The sequence below is a fragment of the Cynocephalus volans genome, chromosome 2, assembly GCF_027409185.1.
Source record: "Cynocephalus volans isolate mCynVol1 chromosome 2, mCynVol1.pri, whole genome shotgun sequence".
NCBI lineage: Eukaryota > Metazoa > Chordata > Mammalia > Dermoptera > Cynocephalidae > Cynocephalus > Cynocephalus volans.
In genome coordinates this window covers 15,597,099-15,613,992 of record NC_084461.1, presented here as the reverse complement: position 1 = coordinate 15,613,992, position 16,894 = coordinate 15,597,099, and the positions used below count along the sequence as shown (strand labels likewise).

General features: G+C 40.7%; 1 protein-coding gene across 2 annotated transcripts in view; it reads left to right on the top strand.

Moving 5' to 3' along the window:
• The window catches only part of RETREG1 (reticulophagy regulator 1), a 136,520-nt gene that overhangs the window by 38,204 nt on the left and 81,422 nt on the right, over positions 1-16,894 (top strand). For both annotated transcript variants that reach the window (XR_010022598.1, XM_063085430.1), the window contains exons 2-3: positions 853-959; positions 6,838-6,868. Coding sequence is in view for 1 of the 2 variants with exons in the window: in XM_063085430.1 (XP_062941500.1) it covers positions 853-959; positions 6,838-6,868 (138 nt within the window). In the remaining variant the exon portion in view is untranslated. The remainder of the gene's footprint in view (positions 1-852; positions 960-6,837; positions 6,869-16,894) is intronic.

Here is a 16,894-nt window from a genome sequence, read left to right as displayed (position 1 = left end):
TTTGTTAGCTAACCTGTGTTGACTGGTGAGAAAGTAAGTTCACAGAAGGCAATATTTGTGTATTCTTTACTTCTCTATATAGCCTTGTAACCAGTATTAAACATTTGTTAAATTAATTTTTTCTAGGAGATCTGATTACATCAACGTTAATATTAGTTGGCAGCTTGGCCAGTTAACTTGTTGAAAACAGGAGTTTCAACCTCTGGTCTCATCTGAAGGCTGAAAGCTCCTTGTGACTTTTTTGCCATTCCATTCCTGTATAGGCCCAACCAAAAGAAGTACTGCAGGGTTTGTGTGTTGTTCATGGAAAAGAATTTATAGTTTGTTTCCCTCTGGAGAGGAGTTGGACAGGTGGACAAAAGGGTAGTAATCCTACAGAGAAAGAGTTACCAAACTGGATCCTTATTAACTGCTATTTTTAGGAGATGGGGGCAGGGTAGTCAGAGAAGTGAATATGGCATAAAAGAAAAATGTAAGACAGAGGACGGTACGTAGGATCATCTATTGTAGCCACAGTGTCTGTTATAAAACCCTGCAGTCCTGGCTCTTTAACGCATCATAACTGTTTCAGGTCAGTTCCATTCTCCATCTGCTACCCAGGATAGCAAATCCTCTGCCCAAATTAGAGGTTAGTATAGAAAGCCGAGCACAAAGGCACACATGGCTTCAGGGCTTTATTTTGTTAACTTTGAAGCTATTAAATAACTTTCATAGGCTCACATTGGAATGATTTTGAAAAGTGAAGTCGCTATTGAATGCATTTTTTTTGGTTTCTTTGGCAGGAAGTAAACCTAATTAAAAAGATTAAAATCCTCAAATTGAAGTAATGATTTGTCTGTTTTTCTGTTACAGGTTCCTTGCATTGACTCCATGGAGAGTGTATCACCTGATTTCTATCATGATACTTGGGCGTGTTATCATGCAAATAATAAAAGATATGGTTTTATCTAGAACGAGAGGTAAGAAAACTCAGGTTTCATTTTTTATGGTATTTCATTTTCTGGACTATGTATTTCTGATTTTCGTGCAGGCATATTAACAAATTAGTCCTTTCAACAGGAGCAAAGTAATAAATTATATGGGCATTGACTTTACTATTGTCAGTATAATTATTTACCCATGTTGTCTCTAGTCATAGCCACGGCTCCTGGGTAAAAGGTTTGTGTACTGGTTTCTCTCTTGGCTTTAAGTGCTGTTTTAAATACCATTTTGGTGTTTAAATAGGCTACAGTGAGGGTAATAGTTAAATATTTATTACATGCTACATGAGGAAGTTGGGCCACTGGAAAATGGACTATTTTACATGAAAATTTTCTGTGCCTCAATGAAGAAAAACAATTTAGGGTTTAAAAATAACTAACTGATGGTTTAATAAAAATTTTGAAAGGAGTTAAGTTAATGATGATGAAAAATCAATTAATTTTAAACATTAAGTTCAAAAGTGAGATCATGAATTGTTTAAAAAATTTGCATAAAGTATTTTTTGAGTAATTTGGATATATTACAAATCTGAGTCAAGTTTTTCCAAACATGAAGGGCTAGTTTTTGTAAATTTGAGCTAGTTTTTGCGAATGGGCAAAAAACCCTCCTGGGAATAATTGAGCCCATGAACCTAAATGTATTAAGATTGATTTGATCAAAAATAGCCAAGAGAGGGTTACAATGAGGCATTTAATTTTACTAAATGTAATCCCAAGTGGTGGGATACTTTTGGTTGCAGTCCATGTGGATTGATGTGTATAAGAAGTGCCCAGTGTTTTAGTCCTTTGTGGGAGGCCTCTGCTCCCTAACACTAACTCAAGAGCAAGGATATAAGCTATTACAGATTCACCATCATGAGTTTTGTGGGTCTGCTTTAAATCTGGTTCATATTTTATGTCATTACAGTTCTTAAACTAAACCATTGTGTAAACCATTTTTGGAAAGATTGCTTTACATTAGTGTGTTTCCAGGTTTGAAGGTAATTCCTTTATGCTAGGAAGGTGCACAGATTCATTTCTGTGCAGTTCATGCTTTTCATGAATACGTAGGTTTAGATTATATTCTTGTATGTGCTTTTCCTTCTCATCCTCTCTTCCTCTCTCTTCCTTTCCTCTCTCTTCTTTTCTGTTTTGGAGAACAGACACCTACCTCCCTCACTTTCAACCCTCACAGGCACTTGCTATGATACTTGTTTATCACAGATGTATTAAGGCCAACTTCAGGCGGAGCATCTCATTGCATTAGGGTTTTGTGTAAGGGTTGGTTGGATCGGTCCATGGCGAGTCCCATGTTTCTGTGTTGATTCATAGTTGATAGAGGATAGCCCGTTTTTTCCCAATAGACTGTAATATTTTCACCCTGTAGGATCTCCCTCAGGAGAATCTTAGAAGATATAGCCACTTATAAGTTTTATCAACAGCACGTTTAGCTTGTAGGGCAAACTGACTCACAAAGCAAGCTGAGCATGTCGGTATTTTCAGTGTGTATCAAATTTGGCCCTATTCCAGGCACAGGTTAGGAACAGACAATTGTGGAAGGCCAAGGATGAAGTTGAAAGACTTATTTCTCTGTGAGGGGCCAAGATTGCAAAAAGGACAGTTGTAACTTCTTTCAGCTTCAGTTCTCTGGACCTACAAAGGCCTCCAGTTTCCAGTGTTGAAGCTCGACTGTTACACACAGGTGGAAATTTCATATTTGCAAATTGCACAAAACCTCTGCATTGCAAAGATTCAGTCCTTTAAAGAAAACTAAGACGGTAGGGTTGAAAGAATACCAGCCTAGGGAGTCTAATTCTTGAGCTAGTTCATTCCATTTCCTAGTTGTGGAGAAGCCACCTAATACACTGTACTTGCTTCCAGTGTAACAAATTACCACTAACTTGGTGGCTCAAAATAACAGAAATTTCATCTCTCATAGTCCTTCAGGCCAGTAGTCCAAAATCAGAATCACTGGGCCCAAATCAAGGTGTTGGCAGGGCTGCCCTCCCTCTGGAGGTGCTAGGGACGGGTCAGTATCTTGCCTCTTCCAGCTTCTGGTGGCGGCTGGTGTTTCTTGACTTGTAGCTGTATCACCGAAATCTCTGCCTTCATGGTCACTTCACTTTTTCTCTGTCTCTTTCATCTCCCTGTGATAAGGCATTTGGAGCCTACCTGGATAATCCAGGGTAATCTCATTTCATGATCCTCAGCCTAATCGCATCTCCAAAGACCCTTTTTCCATATGAAGTGACATTCACAGATTCTGGGGATTGAGACTTAACATCTTTAGGAGCCATTGTTCAGCTACTGTACTATCTGAACCTCTCTCTCCTGTGAAATGGGAGAAACTGTCCTTGTACCACAGGGTGGAATAAGGGCCAAATGGAAGTGTGACGCCGAGGTGCCTTCAGCACAGCAGAGCAGGACAGCGTGGGGCTTTTGCTCACTCAGCAGTTGGCCTGTGTTGAGCGCCTTCTGTGCCAGGCCCTGTTGTGGGCGCTGGGCTTCCCGTGGGTATCCACACACACCCAGCCACTCTGCCCAGGCGGAGCCCTCATGCTCCATCCTGCAGCACAGGCCTTTGTCAGAGGCCAGTCATTCTGTCAGGGTTTTCAGCGGGTGACATTGCTCTGAATACAGCATTTCTACTGCATGGAAAAAGAGAGAGAGAAAGAGAGAGAGAGAGAGAGAGAGAGAGGAGAGAGAGAGATGGGATTAATTACTGTGCTTTCCCAGAGCTCTCCAGTCTGTGACTGAAGAAACACTGGTGTCTGCTTTGTCCTCCTTTTGGAAAGTCTTTTAGGACAAAGACCCATTTGAGCCCTGTGAATGGCTGGCAGGAGCCTGCCTGTGTACTGCTGGGACCAGGGCACTGCTGCAGTGAACTGGTCTCAGGAAGGCACAGAACTGGCTTCAGGTTAGATCCAGATGCAGTTCAGGGCTTTGGTCAGAACTGGCAGCCACACACATTAGATAAGATACCTCAACATACAGCAGCAATGACAACGAGAGGGCCACTGAGATGTCAGGACTTGTTGGGCAGTTCTGCCTCCCTCCCTCTCCCACCTTTCCTGCTTCCCACAGTTTTGGCTAAAGATATTAAACTTATATTGTTAAGAATTTAATTGTACCCTTCTCCCTAATTATTATCTTTTTCTTTTATCCTCTTACCGAGTTGTTAAGGGTGCAGCGTTGTTCACTGTATGCATGTTGTTGAACCTTAGATCTCTAGAGCTTTTTCATCTTTGATGACTTGAAACTCTGTCCCCATGGAGCAGCAACTCCCCATCTTCCCCTCCCCCAGCCCCTGGCGACCGCCTTTGTATTCTCTGCTTCTATGAGATGGACTACTCCCAATTATTATCTTTGATACCACCTTAGATGCATAATATGAAATAGATGAGGGGAAAAAAGGCAGAGGTGCCATCTTGTGAATTAATCTTTGTGAACCCACAGGAACCTTCGTGTCTACTTTGTGGGTCGCTGCTATGAGCAGCCTCTAGCTGCCATGGATTTCTCTCTCCCTCATTGTTGTGTTCCTTGAGCGTGTGCCTCCTTGCATTAACCCCTTCATCTGGGCTCTGGAGAACTCTTCTTTGGTGTGGAAAATTTCTCTTGCATTCTTAAACTTTTCCTGGCCACCTTTTCCTTCTCTCTCATTTCCGTAGAATGAGTCATCTCCACCCTGGCTCCCTTTAAAATCCTTGTCAGCTACTGCCCTGTGCAGTGGTGGGAGGAGGGCTCAGCAGTGTCCCCACTGCTCCTCAGGGCCACTTGTGGAGCATTTGCAACCCCCGCCTCTTTACACCTTCCCTCTTGCACAAGGTGCACTGTCCATTTATGCCACATTCTCAGCACCTTGGTTGCTACTGAATGGGGACCCTGTAGAGATCGTAGCTCATGAACTGTAGCCCCTCCTACACTCTCCATTCTCCGTCATTCCAACTTGTACCCTAATGGATTGTCTGACGGCCTGGATTCAGTCTCCTACTAGATAGCCTCGTTTTTTGACTTCAGCCTTTGGAAGTACTGTGTTTCCAATACCTGCAAAGTCTGAGAGCCAATTCTCAGTGCACCCTCTGCCCACCCCTCCCTGGCCCCTTCCTCCTGTTGAATCAACTCTTTGACTATTCGTTTGACTCTTCTCCTGCTTGGCCTCTTGCCATTGGCTGTCCCTCAGCCCTGTCTTTGGCCTGACTTCCTCTCTCTGTGCAGCTCCCACCTGGTCTATGCTGAGTGAGTGCAGAGATGCTGTCCTTACCATTCTGAATGTTCTTATTTTCTTATCTATCAACTATATTCATTTCTCCAATTTAAAAAAAAAAAACATGCAAGCAAACAAACATCCTGTGCCATTATCGGCTTTCCCCACTCTGGCTCCAGTGTTGTTAGAGAAATGTCAGATGACAAAGTCAGTTCATGCCTCCAGAATTTAGTCTGTCCAACTTTCCAACTTTAGTTGAGACCTCACTATTACTCACAGTTCCCTAGATTCTTTTGTGTTGATTTTTTTTTTTTTTAATATGCCATCTAACTCCAAAAAGTCTGAAGCAGCTTATTAGGAACAGAAAACACAAGACTGTTTAAAAGACATCTGGTAGAGGAGCAGGAGTCTAACATGGTGACAGTGATTGAGTAACAGATTCATCCTCGAGCGTACTGGCAGCAAAGGCAAAAAGGGAAACCAGACCAATTGTGCAATTCTAATTGAACAAATGAAGGAAGCAATTTTGAGAAATTTGCTCCTACAAGTAAATGTCAAGAAGAATTCATTGCATAGATCTTTGATAGGTGATGTTGAAGAACGTAAGGTGTAGAGCTAGGGCTAGGGCTCACAGACCCCTCAAGCCCATTGTACAGACTGGGTCACAAACCCTCCACATGCAGGTCTATGAAACAGGTAGTAGGAAAAGGTCCTGGGAGCCGTGGGTGAAGAAATAATAAGCTTTATTCAGAGCTAAGAGCAGCCAACCTAATGGCTTCCCAGAGCATCCTCTAGAAGCTTCGTATCAGAGCCCTTAGTCCTTAAAGCTAAGTCCACAACCCCAAAACACCTGGGCATGCACACGCAACTACATTAACAGGAACACCCGGGTACACACACACACCCACCTCAGATGCTTGGCAAGACTCTGAACATCCCAGGGGCCCTGACCAATTTTTTATGTTTCCCCAATATAAGGGGCCTTTGTCCTTTTGTTTAATGGAAGATACAGGAACTTCCTCATGGTCTTGTATTCTATTGAGCTTCATTAAATCTGGTAGCTGAGAGTATAATACCAAGACGTAGTTTAATGAAGACAGTCACTGGGGAATTAAGAAAGCAAATGAGATCTAGGTATATATATATATATATATATTTTTTTTTTTCTATTGATTTTACTTGAGCCTAGATATAAGCTCAAAACATCTGAAGAATGAATAGATAAAAATCTCAGCACCATGTCAAGACTCACCTTAAATGCCACTTCTTTTATTGGTGCTTTCTTGAGAAGGCACATTTTCTCTCTTCCCTAAACTCTCACGGTGTGTGCCTCTTGTATCATTCCTGTACTGCTTACCTTGGTTCATATTTACTTGAGTGAATGTTTTGTCTGCCCCACAGGACAGTCAAGTCCCTGAGGCAGGGACCATGTATCTATCTTCCACAATATCTACCCAAGTGTTTTGCATGTAGTAGGGTCTCAATAGATATTTGTAGACTCATTGCCTGAATTAGTCATGGTTCTGGAAGCATACACTGTATAATTTGATAGTTTCTAGAGTTTAAAGATCTAAGCATTTCACTTTAAATAGCTTGGGATGTTTCTATGTTGAGAAATGCCTCAGGAAAATAATACCTCGGTTAAGTTTCACGTTTTGCTTCTCCCTGTTGCAGGTGCACAGTTGTGGAGAAGCCTCAGTGAAAGGTAGGGAGCTTCTCTCCATGTTGTGGCTAATGGAGGGCAGGGGGGGTGAGGTGATGGGGCTGCCAAGACATATCTCTGAAATAATATTTTAGTGACAGGGACCTAGTCCTATAGCAATTTACAAGAGTGGAAAAATAAAGAAAAATACATTCAAACTAAGGACATGGATAAAATTGGGACTTCTAGGAAATGATTTACATTTTGCTACAGTATGGATTTGTGAGTCATGAGGTGTAGGATTTGGAAGTGAGGTGGGGAGATAGGAATTTTCATTTGGGACTTCCATTCAGACTTCATTTTTGGGGCGTAAACAGCACTGCCGTAGTGAGAGAGTAATGGGTCCGTACTCTGCTGGAATGTTCCTGGAGGGTTAACCATGCTGTGAGTTCAGAGGACTTTGGGGTGGGGGGAAACAAGGAGGAGGGGGTGAGAGGCTGTTAGGTATGAGGGTGCAGTAGACATCAACCAACTGCTTGACTCCTTGTCCAGCCAGAGGCAAACTTCAGCTCCCTTTTTGTCGAACGTCATCCATCCCACAGTGAAGGTGCTGTTGCCAAACGCAGGAGAAAGGAGCTGGGGCAGTCAACGAGGGGACACAGCTCATGTCACCGACTGGGCATATGAGAAGTGGAAAAGTCAACAAAATAAGAAGGATTAATATTTTAGTAAAATGAATTTTTACAGGAATCGTTTTTTAAAAAATTCTGCCTTGAAAATGTATTTGTATTGCTTAAAAAGGATGGCTGAGGCCCTTGATTTGTATCAAAGTGGACATGATGGAATGAATGTGCCAAAAGGAGGACAAAATAATGCCATGAAAAATCCTATGAGAAAACACTACCCAGTGTCTTATATAATATACCATTAGAAGGCGTGCTTGTGGAAATAATGCTTATTTCAGATGTAAAGGCTAATTTTGTGGGACTTAGTGTCTGGCACTGGGTAGGGCTTATGTTTTTCACACTGAAAAATTAAAAACATTTTAAGGATAAAATACAGTGACCGATCAGTAGATCTTTGGAGGCAGAAAGAGGTTCTGTTGCTCTCGTGAGCCACGTGGGTTTAGGGTCTTTCTGCTTCCACGTTCAGAGGTGCTGAGCTCAGGAACCGCGCCCTCACTCGGCAGTAGCTAGAAGTCACCCCCTGCTGCCCTTTGGCCGCACAGCTGGGATTCTTGGGTTAGTCAGCAAGGGTTAGTTTTTCCTCTTTCCAGCATTGTGCTAGATCAATTTTCAGTTTGTGCTAGATCTTATAATAAGCCAGGCCTTCTCTCCGCAGGGTTTTAAATGGTTCGTTTAAGAAGCATTAATGGTATTAATGTCACTGTTAAAAAGGTAGATAAAATAGTGGACCACTTACCACTCATAATGCCATTGTAAAGCTTTTAAATTAAAAAGGAACTTCTCCCTTCCTTCTCTACAATCCTAATGGCTTGTTATTTCACAGACTGTTATTTACTTTTTGGGAAAATTTGCTTTTGTCAGCTAAACTAAGCTTAAAGTATTTCCTTCAAAATTTAGCACAAAAATGGTGGTGTATATGTATCCTTATTATGCAAGTGTATAGTTTCTCTGGACATTTAAAGAGTAGTCATAAAGTTCAGAAATGTTATACTGAAGTACATAATATTAAAGCCAGGACTTGATTTCTGATGGCATCATCAAAAACAAAAATTGGATAATTTTAATCATGTCAATATTTGTGCCTGCAAAATTCATTTGTGAAAATGTTATTCTCAGTGGGTGTGTTCTAAGAAGGGTTTGTGCTTGACCTATTTTTTTTTTTTTTTTTTTTTAATAAACATTAAACTCTGCAGTCTGTGAACAGGATTTATATAAGGCTGTCTGTCAACCGAACCAAATCAGTGTCTTTTATGGTTCATTCCTAGTACTGAATTGAAACCTGATCCATAGTAAAATAGCTTTTTATTTCTTCATGAAACTATGGCAGCTGATTGAACAAAATCCTCCGTTAGCAAATGAGAAAGTATGCACTTTACCTTTTTCGGTGTGCACATCACTTTTTAAAAGCATAAAATTGTTTTCAGTTTGGCAGGTTTTTCTAAGGAAGTATAAATTAGAAAGAAATAACTTTACTGACGTATAACAATAATTCAAAATTTCTTTACCTAGTTCTTTAACAATTTGTACATGTTTTCTCATCATAAATCTTGTCTTACTATTCAGTGCCAGATTGGAGAAAATAATTTTTTTTCCATGACAGCCAAAGTTTGAAATTTGAAAATTATGGCTTAGAGTGATGGGACCTTCTGACAGACATTTCAGGAATTTAGATGCTTCTAGCAGTGTGTTGTCCACAGGAAGCAGGGGGTGGCTTTCCATGTTGCAGCGAGGGCATTGTATCTAATGGCCTTACCTTGAGCTGATTCTTCAGAGACAGAGCATAAAATTAACGGGGTCAGTCTTTCCAGAGCCAGTAGGGATTAGCAAGAGTCGTGAGCTTTTTGCCTCTAGCTTGGTTGAAAGGCAGGAGTCCTCCTCTTAGCCTGCCTCTCTCTCTGTCTGTCTGTCTCAGGGGAAGCAACTGTGTGGCCCCAATTTTGATGATGAAATGCCCTTTTGCTTTGTAGGCTTCCAGATCACTGCCAGCCAAAGCATTCTAGCTAGTTGTATTTTTGGTTGGGAAGAGAGGATCCAAGACTCTTTGGTTGTAAAACCTAAGTCCTAATGTAGACTCAGCTCCTAGGCCCAGAACAAATTGGAGCATTTAAGCCAGAGACGTCTAGTAAATTAAATCACAATGTTATACCACCGTTAAAAGTGAAAAGTTGTCTAGTGTTTGCTAGTCTGCTCTGAGGAATGGAACATAGTGAGAAAACTGTATTTTTTGTATTTATGACTCGTGTCATTATTCATATCAAAATTGCATAAATAGGGTAGCTGATCTGAATTTTCAAGTAAAAAGCTTAAATAGTGAGAGCTTAAAAGGTTTAATCTCTTTCCACGTTAGGTGCAACAATAATTCTAACTCTCATGTTGAAATTACTAGACTGTATAGTTTTCATTTTTTCTCGTGTGTTTTAAGGTTACCTTGTAAGTTGCACTTTGTAACCTTGTACTTGTACTTCTGTAACTTGTACAAGTCAGACTTCTAACTCCCATCTTGCTAATAAGTCATATTATCTGAAAGCTGTATTTTTTAGTTTTATACTCTGCCAGACTAGACAGATAGGCTCATCTCCATGAATTTTAAAAGAAAATCTTTCTGTGAAGGATACATTTGATTGGGCTGGATGAAAAAAAAAATCTTCATTAGAAAAAAGGTAGTCACTTAAATTCAGAATATGCTGGAAATATGCATGAACATACTTATGCTTGGAGAAATCTTTGGCTGAAGATGCCTCAGCGAGCCTGGGAGCTAAGCACCACTTTTAAAAGCCCGAATAGGCCTTTTATTCCTTTTTTTCGAAAATAATAATTGAGCTCAGTTCTGTAGTCATCCATTACACAATGGAGAGTCAAAGCCCTTTTCTCCTTCTCCCTGACCAGAGAACAGACCCATTCATTGATTGATAGCAAGTCCTTAGCCAGGGCTGCTGGGATTTGGTCTTGAAGTTTCTCTAAGTTCTCCATCCAGATTCCAATCTTGTGTTAATTTTTTAAAGTTATGCTTTGAAAATTGGACCCATTAAAGTCAAGAATGAAACAAGGGACTAGAGCATGTTTTAAAGCTGTTTTGGAGGAAAATATGCTTATCATCTCTCACCATTCATGGTATACTTTCTTTAAACAGTTGTTTACAAGTTTTAAAAAATGTTCCATGCTAGACATTTAAGGTCTGCTCTTTTCTCTCAGGACACTGTCAGTGCCTAAGTGCATGCCTGGAATGTAAGTTCAAGGGAAAAGCCTAGGAACTGATATGGATCTTCACGACAGCAACGGATATATTTCTCGAGGCATTAAAAATAAAATGAAACAGGAGGAACATTTTATATCCCACTTATTTCATTGACAAGGATGGTAAATTTCAGACCTGTTCCTGGTTGCATGTTTTTTTCACAAGTAGCATATTTTCCTTAAATTCAAACAAATTTGTCAAGTCAAAACATAGGCAGAAATCCCAGAGCTTCAAGTCTCTGTGGGTCTGGTAGCAGGGGACATTTGGTGACCCCCTAAGGAACTTAACACTCAGGTCTCCCTGAGCAAGAGGCACTTAATATTATATTTTATCACAATTTATAATTTTTGTTGTTTATATTAGTTTTTGACATTCTTTAAGTTAATAGTCTGACTTAACATGAGTTCAGTTACTCATTTTTTCCATTATTTTAGGACTACTTCATCTTTGCATAATTAAAATCATTTCCCATGTCAGTGCCTTAGTCTTTACAGCCCCTTGCTAACAAATGAAAGTTATAATTCTGATTATTTTATCCATATTTTCAGATTCCCTTAACCCCATGTTTGTGATTTAGGGAGTAGATTCTGAGTTATTAAGGATTTGAAAATGGATAAATTTCATTTACAAATAAATAATTAAGCTAGACTAATTAAGTGGTACCTAATAGCATTTTTGCTTTAATAAATTTAAATTACTAGGGAAGGAAAATGGTTAGTACTTAACATTTTTCCTAACTCACCCTGGCCTGTGTTGTGATCATATAAATATAAATTAAGGCTTTGTAGGGGGTTAGGAGTCTATTTTCCTTATTTATATCCTCAAAGATTGTATTTATAGAACTATTTGCTTAGTAGCATTTAAAAAATAACTGAGTTTTTTTCTGATTTTAATACAATGCTAATTTAGAAAATCAAAAATATAGGAAACTATAAAGAAGAAAACCCAAATCACTTATAAACCTATTCCCCAGAAATTAAATTTACTTTCAGTTTTTAGTTTATTTTCTTCTAATTTTGTTTTGTAAAATTATGTATGTGGGTTAGTTCATTCATCCATCCTTTAAACAAATATTTATTGAGTACCTTTATTGCCAGAACTTCTAAGAGCTTGTGGAAGGGGGGGAAAAAGCAATAATAGACAAACCACCCTGTCCACGTGGAATTTACATTCTAGTGAGTGAGCCAGAACATAAATAATGACTAGCAGTATACGGTGTTAGGTGGTAAACCATGTTTAGGGTGAACCATGTTTAGGGGAAACTAAAGCAGGAGAGGTGGTCACGAGTGGTGAGGGGATCAGGAAGGGTCTAGTTTGTAACAGAGTATTTAGGAAAGACCTTACTGAAGAAGATTTTTGAGCAAAGAGTAGAAGGAAGTGAGGCTACAAATCACATCTGGATGAAGAGCTCTAAGGCAGAGGGAACAGCAGGTGCAAAGGTCCTGCAGCAGGAGCTGTGAGAGAGTTTGTGAATTTACAACATTAGTTTTTGTTGTCATCATTGTTTTGCTGCCTTAGTGACTGGAATGAATGAAATATTATCTAGCCAATAAAGTTCAAGTTATAGAAGAATATTTAGGGATATGAAAGGTCATTCTTTATTGCTAATGTTTTCTAAAAAATTAGACTTAAAGTAAATGCAGTGAGGTATAATGTGCAGCATGTCATGACTGTATGTTGGTACATAAATGTGGTTATCTCTGTGTCAGGGGAATCTAAGTGTTTTTTATTTTCTTGATTTTGTTTACCCTTATTACATTTTTTTCTATAAAAAAGGTGCCTGTATTAAGAGGGGAAACAAAAGATACTCAGGGAAAGGGGGAGTGTTCCAGCAGGCAGGGTGAGTGTGGGGCCCTGACACCCGGAGCCCTGCAGACAGTACCGCACAGGTATTCAGTTCACCTGTGTGCCCAGGGGTTCCTGAGCGGCTGTCCAGAGACGGGCTCCAGTTATGAGAAGAGGGTGACAGGGCCCAGTCATTGGAAACAAAGGTCAGGGCTGAAGTCCAGAGAAGCAAACTGGGCTCAGAGGAGGGAATTCTAGCCTCAGAAAAAGTCGTCACAGGTGGTGATGGCCCAACCAGCCCAAGTGTCACTTGACACAAGGTCTCACAGAATAGGAATGAAGAAAAATGATTAATTTCCAAGGTCAGGTGGTATCCCCGAGGAGTGGGATCCAAGTTCTTAAATTCTTCCTTTCTGAGGCTCAGAGGCAAGCTGAGAGTTGAGCCTCCAACTGCAGGTGACAGGGCCGAAATGCATATTCTCATGATTTAGGTACACTCCCCAGAGTGTTTCAGGTAAAGATACGGACACTTTTTGTATCTTCCAGAATAATATTTAAATCTCTATCCTTATGCTCCGAGCTATAGTCTTTGGACAGTTGGAATAAGAAGGAGCCTGAGAGGGCATTGTGTTCCCTTCTCAACCTCCTATCCCTGCGTCCATCGGTTGGCTTGTCTGTCTGTCTGCCTACCCACATATATTCCTTAGTTATATTTTAATGATTGTATTTGATATATTGAAGACTATATGTAACATATATGTTTGTTGTAAAACATTATAATGAAATGAATCCGCACGAACCTGTTCTCCAGCCAGGACTGGCCCTGTTGCGCCTCCCCTCCCCCATCCTGCTGCCAGAGGCAAGCGCGGTCCTGAATGCTGTGCTCTTTGTTCCTTTGCTTTTCAAAAGGTATATCTATTTAAATTTAAATAGTAGCATATATAAATATATATATTTAAATTACGTATGTGTGTCCCTGAATAAAATTTTTATTTCATTTTATTTTTTAATTGAAAGATAGTACATATCTGTAGGGTACAGCGTTGAGTATCAATACCCGTGTGCAATATGTGATGCTCAAATCAGGATAATTAGTGTATTCACAATGTAATCTTTTTTTGTGGCGCTGTACCAATTTCTCACCCCCCGTCCCCCACCCCCTTTCCCACCTCCAGTAACCCTAAACATGTTTTAAAAGATTAGTTGTGTTGCTGTGTGTAGCTGCGGTTCATTTATTTTTTGCTGCCATATAATATTCCGTCATGGGAACATACCACAACTTATTTATCCACCCTGTTTTTGCTGGACTTGGCGTTTTTTTGTTTGCTTGTTTGTTTGTTTATAACCACAATGTCCACCATTTCTGTGAGCTTCTGACTTTATAGCAATACAAAAATCATGAAAAGGAAAAAGGTAAATGCCTAATGCATAAAGTGAACAGTTTCTGAAGTTAGAATACTGTATATTTGGGAGGTCGTGTAAAATATATACCAATGCTTGGGCTCTGACACCTATTTTAGAAATATTTCACGCATTCTTCTGAGTTTTCCTTGAGTCCTTAGCCTGAGGCCACTCAGCAGTGTTCTAGAGCCAGCCACCACTAGAGGGGGTGAGAGGTGGGACATCTCTCAGCTGTCAGAGAAGCTAGGAATAACTTGGCTGTTGCTGAAACCTTGCTGCATGGCTCCAATGTGTTGTTAGTACCTGCACAGTTCAGCAGGGCAAAAATATTAGTATTGATCTGATTACAAGAAGAAAGTCCAATTAAAGGTTACATCTATATCTGTACCTGTATGCACATACACACATGGATACACAGCTGTTTTAATGAAGTAAGGGGAGTGAAAAAAATAACTAGGGGCTGAGAAAAGTGATAGAAGAATACATCAAAGGGGAGTAAGACAGAGAAAATGGTTGGGTAGGAAATTCTCAAACAAACGGCATGAATTGGTGACAAATGGTTGTGCTTCTTAGTTGAAAAACAAGCTAATGATTAGCGAGTCCTCCAAGAACTCAGTGGTACTTTGAGTTCCTGACCCTTTTTCTGCTTGTTTCTATCCACTGTCTTATAAAATCTATTGAATGTTGTTTATTGTGTGTTCTCCAAAGTCTTTATTTCCCTCCTTGGTCTTTGATATAGTGCTTTTCCTCTCTTGGAAATGAATTGCAATACATAATTCCCCCAGAACTCTAAATAACCTTGAATCATGAATCCGAGAAAATAGCTTAATTTGCTAATGATTGTGAAGAGCATAAATTGACCTGTTAAATATTGAGGACAAAGTCCTCACTTGTTAGAAGAGAAGCAACTGCCAAAGTATGTCCTCAGGGCTGTGGCGTGTTTGGGGTAGGCTGAATAATCTCTGTCCCTCCCACCAAAGATGTCCACACTAACCCCAGAACCTGTGAATATGTTACTTATAGAATAAAAGGGACTTTGCAAATGTGGTTAAGTTAGGGATCTTGAAATGGGGAGATGATCTTGGATTATTCAAGGGGACCCAGTGTAATCACAAGGTCCTTTTAAGAGAGAGGCAAGTCAAAGAGGAGAGGAGGTGGTAGGCCTGTGGACTTTGAAGATGGAGTATACTTGTCAAGGAATGCAGGTGGTCTCTGGAGGCTGGAAGAGGCAGAGAAGCCTCTGGGAGCGATGCAGCCCACAGACCCAGTTTAGAGTCTGGCCATCAGACTTGGAAGATGGTAAGTTTGCATGGTTTTAAGTCACTGAATTTGTGGTAATTTGTTGTAGCAGGAACAGGAAGCTCATGCAGTATTTCTTATGATGTGAAAGAACAGCTTTCATTTGAAAACGCCCAGGGCATTTTGCCAACTCACATCTCCATTTACTGAAGAAATGCAGTTTGACCCTGATCTGTGGAAGAACCACATCCTGAAACGAGGCTTAACGTGAGGCAGGACAGACTGGCCACGTTCACCAATGCAAAGGGAAAGGACAGAGAGCCAAGAATGGGCCTGGAGAATGTTCCCACTGGGCAAGTAGCAATAGGAGGGTTTGAACAAGGAACTAGCGTGCTAGAAGCCAGGGACAAAGCGTGTTTGCAGGAGGCAGCCACCACCCGTGTTCCAAGAGAACCAGGGGAGGTCACGAGATTGTATAAACATGTGTCTGGAGTCATGCTTTTTGTGTAAGTATTCAGAGGAGAAGGAGGCTTTTAGGAGTGAAAAACCAAATTCAGTGATTTAGGCATGAGATGAGGGCTGAGGAAATGGAAGGAGGTAGTGTGACCCACATATTGGAAAATATTGGTGGTGAATGAACAAAGAGAAATTAAACAGTGACCCAGAAAGCAGCAGCTTGGTTTTTGTTGTTATTGTTTAAAAAATTCTTTTGTGTGTGATAAAATGCACATAACATAAAATTTACCCCAAGTGACATTTAGCACATTCACAGGGTGGTACAGCTGTCACTGCTATCTAGTTCCAGAACATTTTCATCACCCCAAAAGGCAACCCCATAACTGTGAAGCAGTTAATTCCCATTCCCCCTTCCCTCCAGTGCCTGGCAACCACTAATCTGCTTTCTCTCTCTACAGAGTTGCCCTCTTTTTGAAATGGAATCATACAGTATGTGTCCTTGTTTTTTCTGGCTTTCTTCACCTAGTGTGATGTCTTCAAGGCTCATCCGTGTTATAGCTCTCATCAGTCCTTCATTCCTTTGCACGGCTGAGTAATGTTCCCTTGTTTGGCCATACCACATTTTGTTTTGTCATCAGCTTATGGACATTTAGGTGGTTCCCCTCGCTTGGCTATTGTGAAGAGGGAGCAGCTCGGTTTTATCTTGTTTGATTTTGTTTTCAAAACAGAGCAATGCGACTATGGGGGTGAAGGAGGAGAGGTGAGCAGCGGGGCTGGCTGGCTTTTGTCCCCCTGGCAGTGTTTCACGCACGCCGCCAGGTGCTGCGTGGAGCTTGCAGGCAGAGTCTGGTCTGTTTCTAGGGGGCAGCTTTGTGTCTTGGGAGAGGTGGGCTGGGCAGCTGAGTGACTTTGCTCAACATCAGTAAATCTCTACTGGAAAATGGAAAATAACGTTTGGTGGTAACTGGGCAAATGCTGGAAGGCCAGCTGGGAAAGTTGACTTATAGCCATCATCAGTACCCCCAGCAGCTAGAGCACTGCTTCTAAAGGAGGAACCCAGGAATGTGCCCTTCATTTGTCATTTAGGTCATATTTCCTCTTTAATTGATTTTTAAAGAGGAAGGGAGTATGTAAGAAGGAGGGAAATGGGGGGCTCAACATTACTATTTAGAGGCGTTTGGTAAAAGAAGAAAAGGTCCATGGTGTAGTACCCTTATTGGGGAATATTGCATTACTACTCATGTGCTGTTTATTAGTTCTTCTGAAGGCTATTCTTACTTGTGCCTG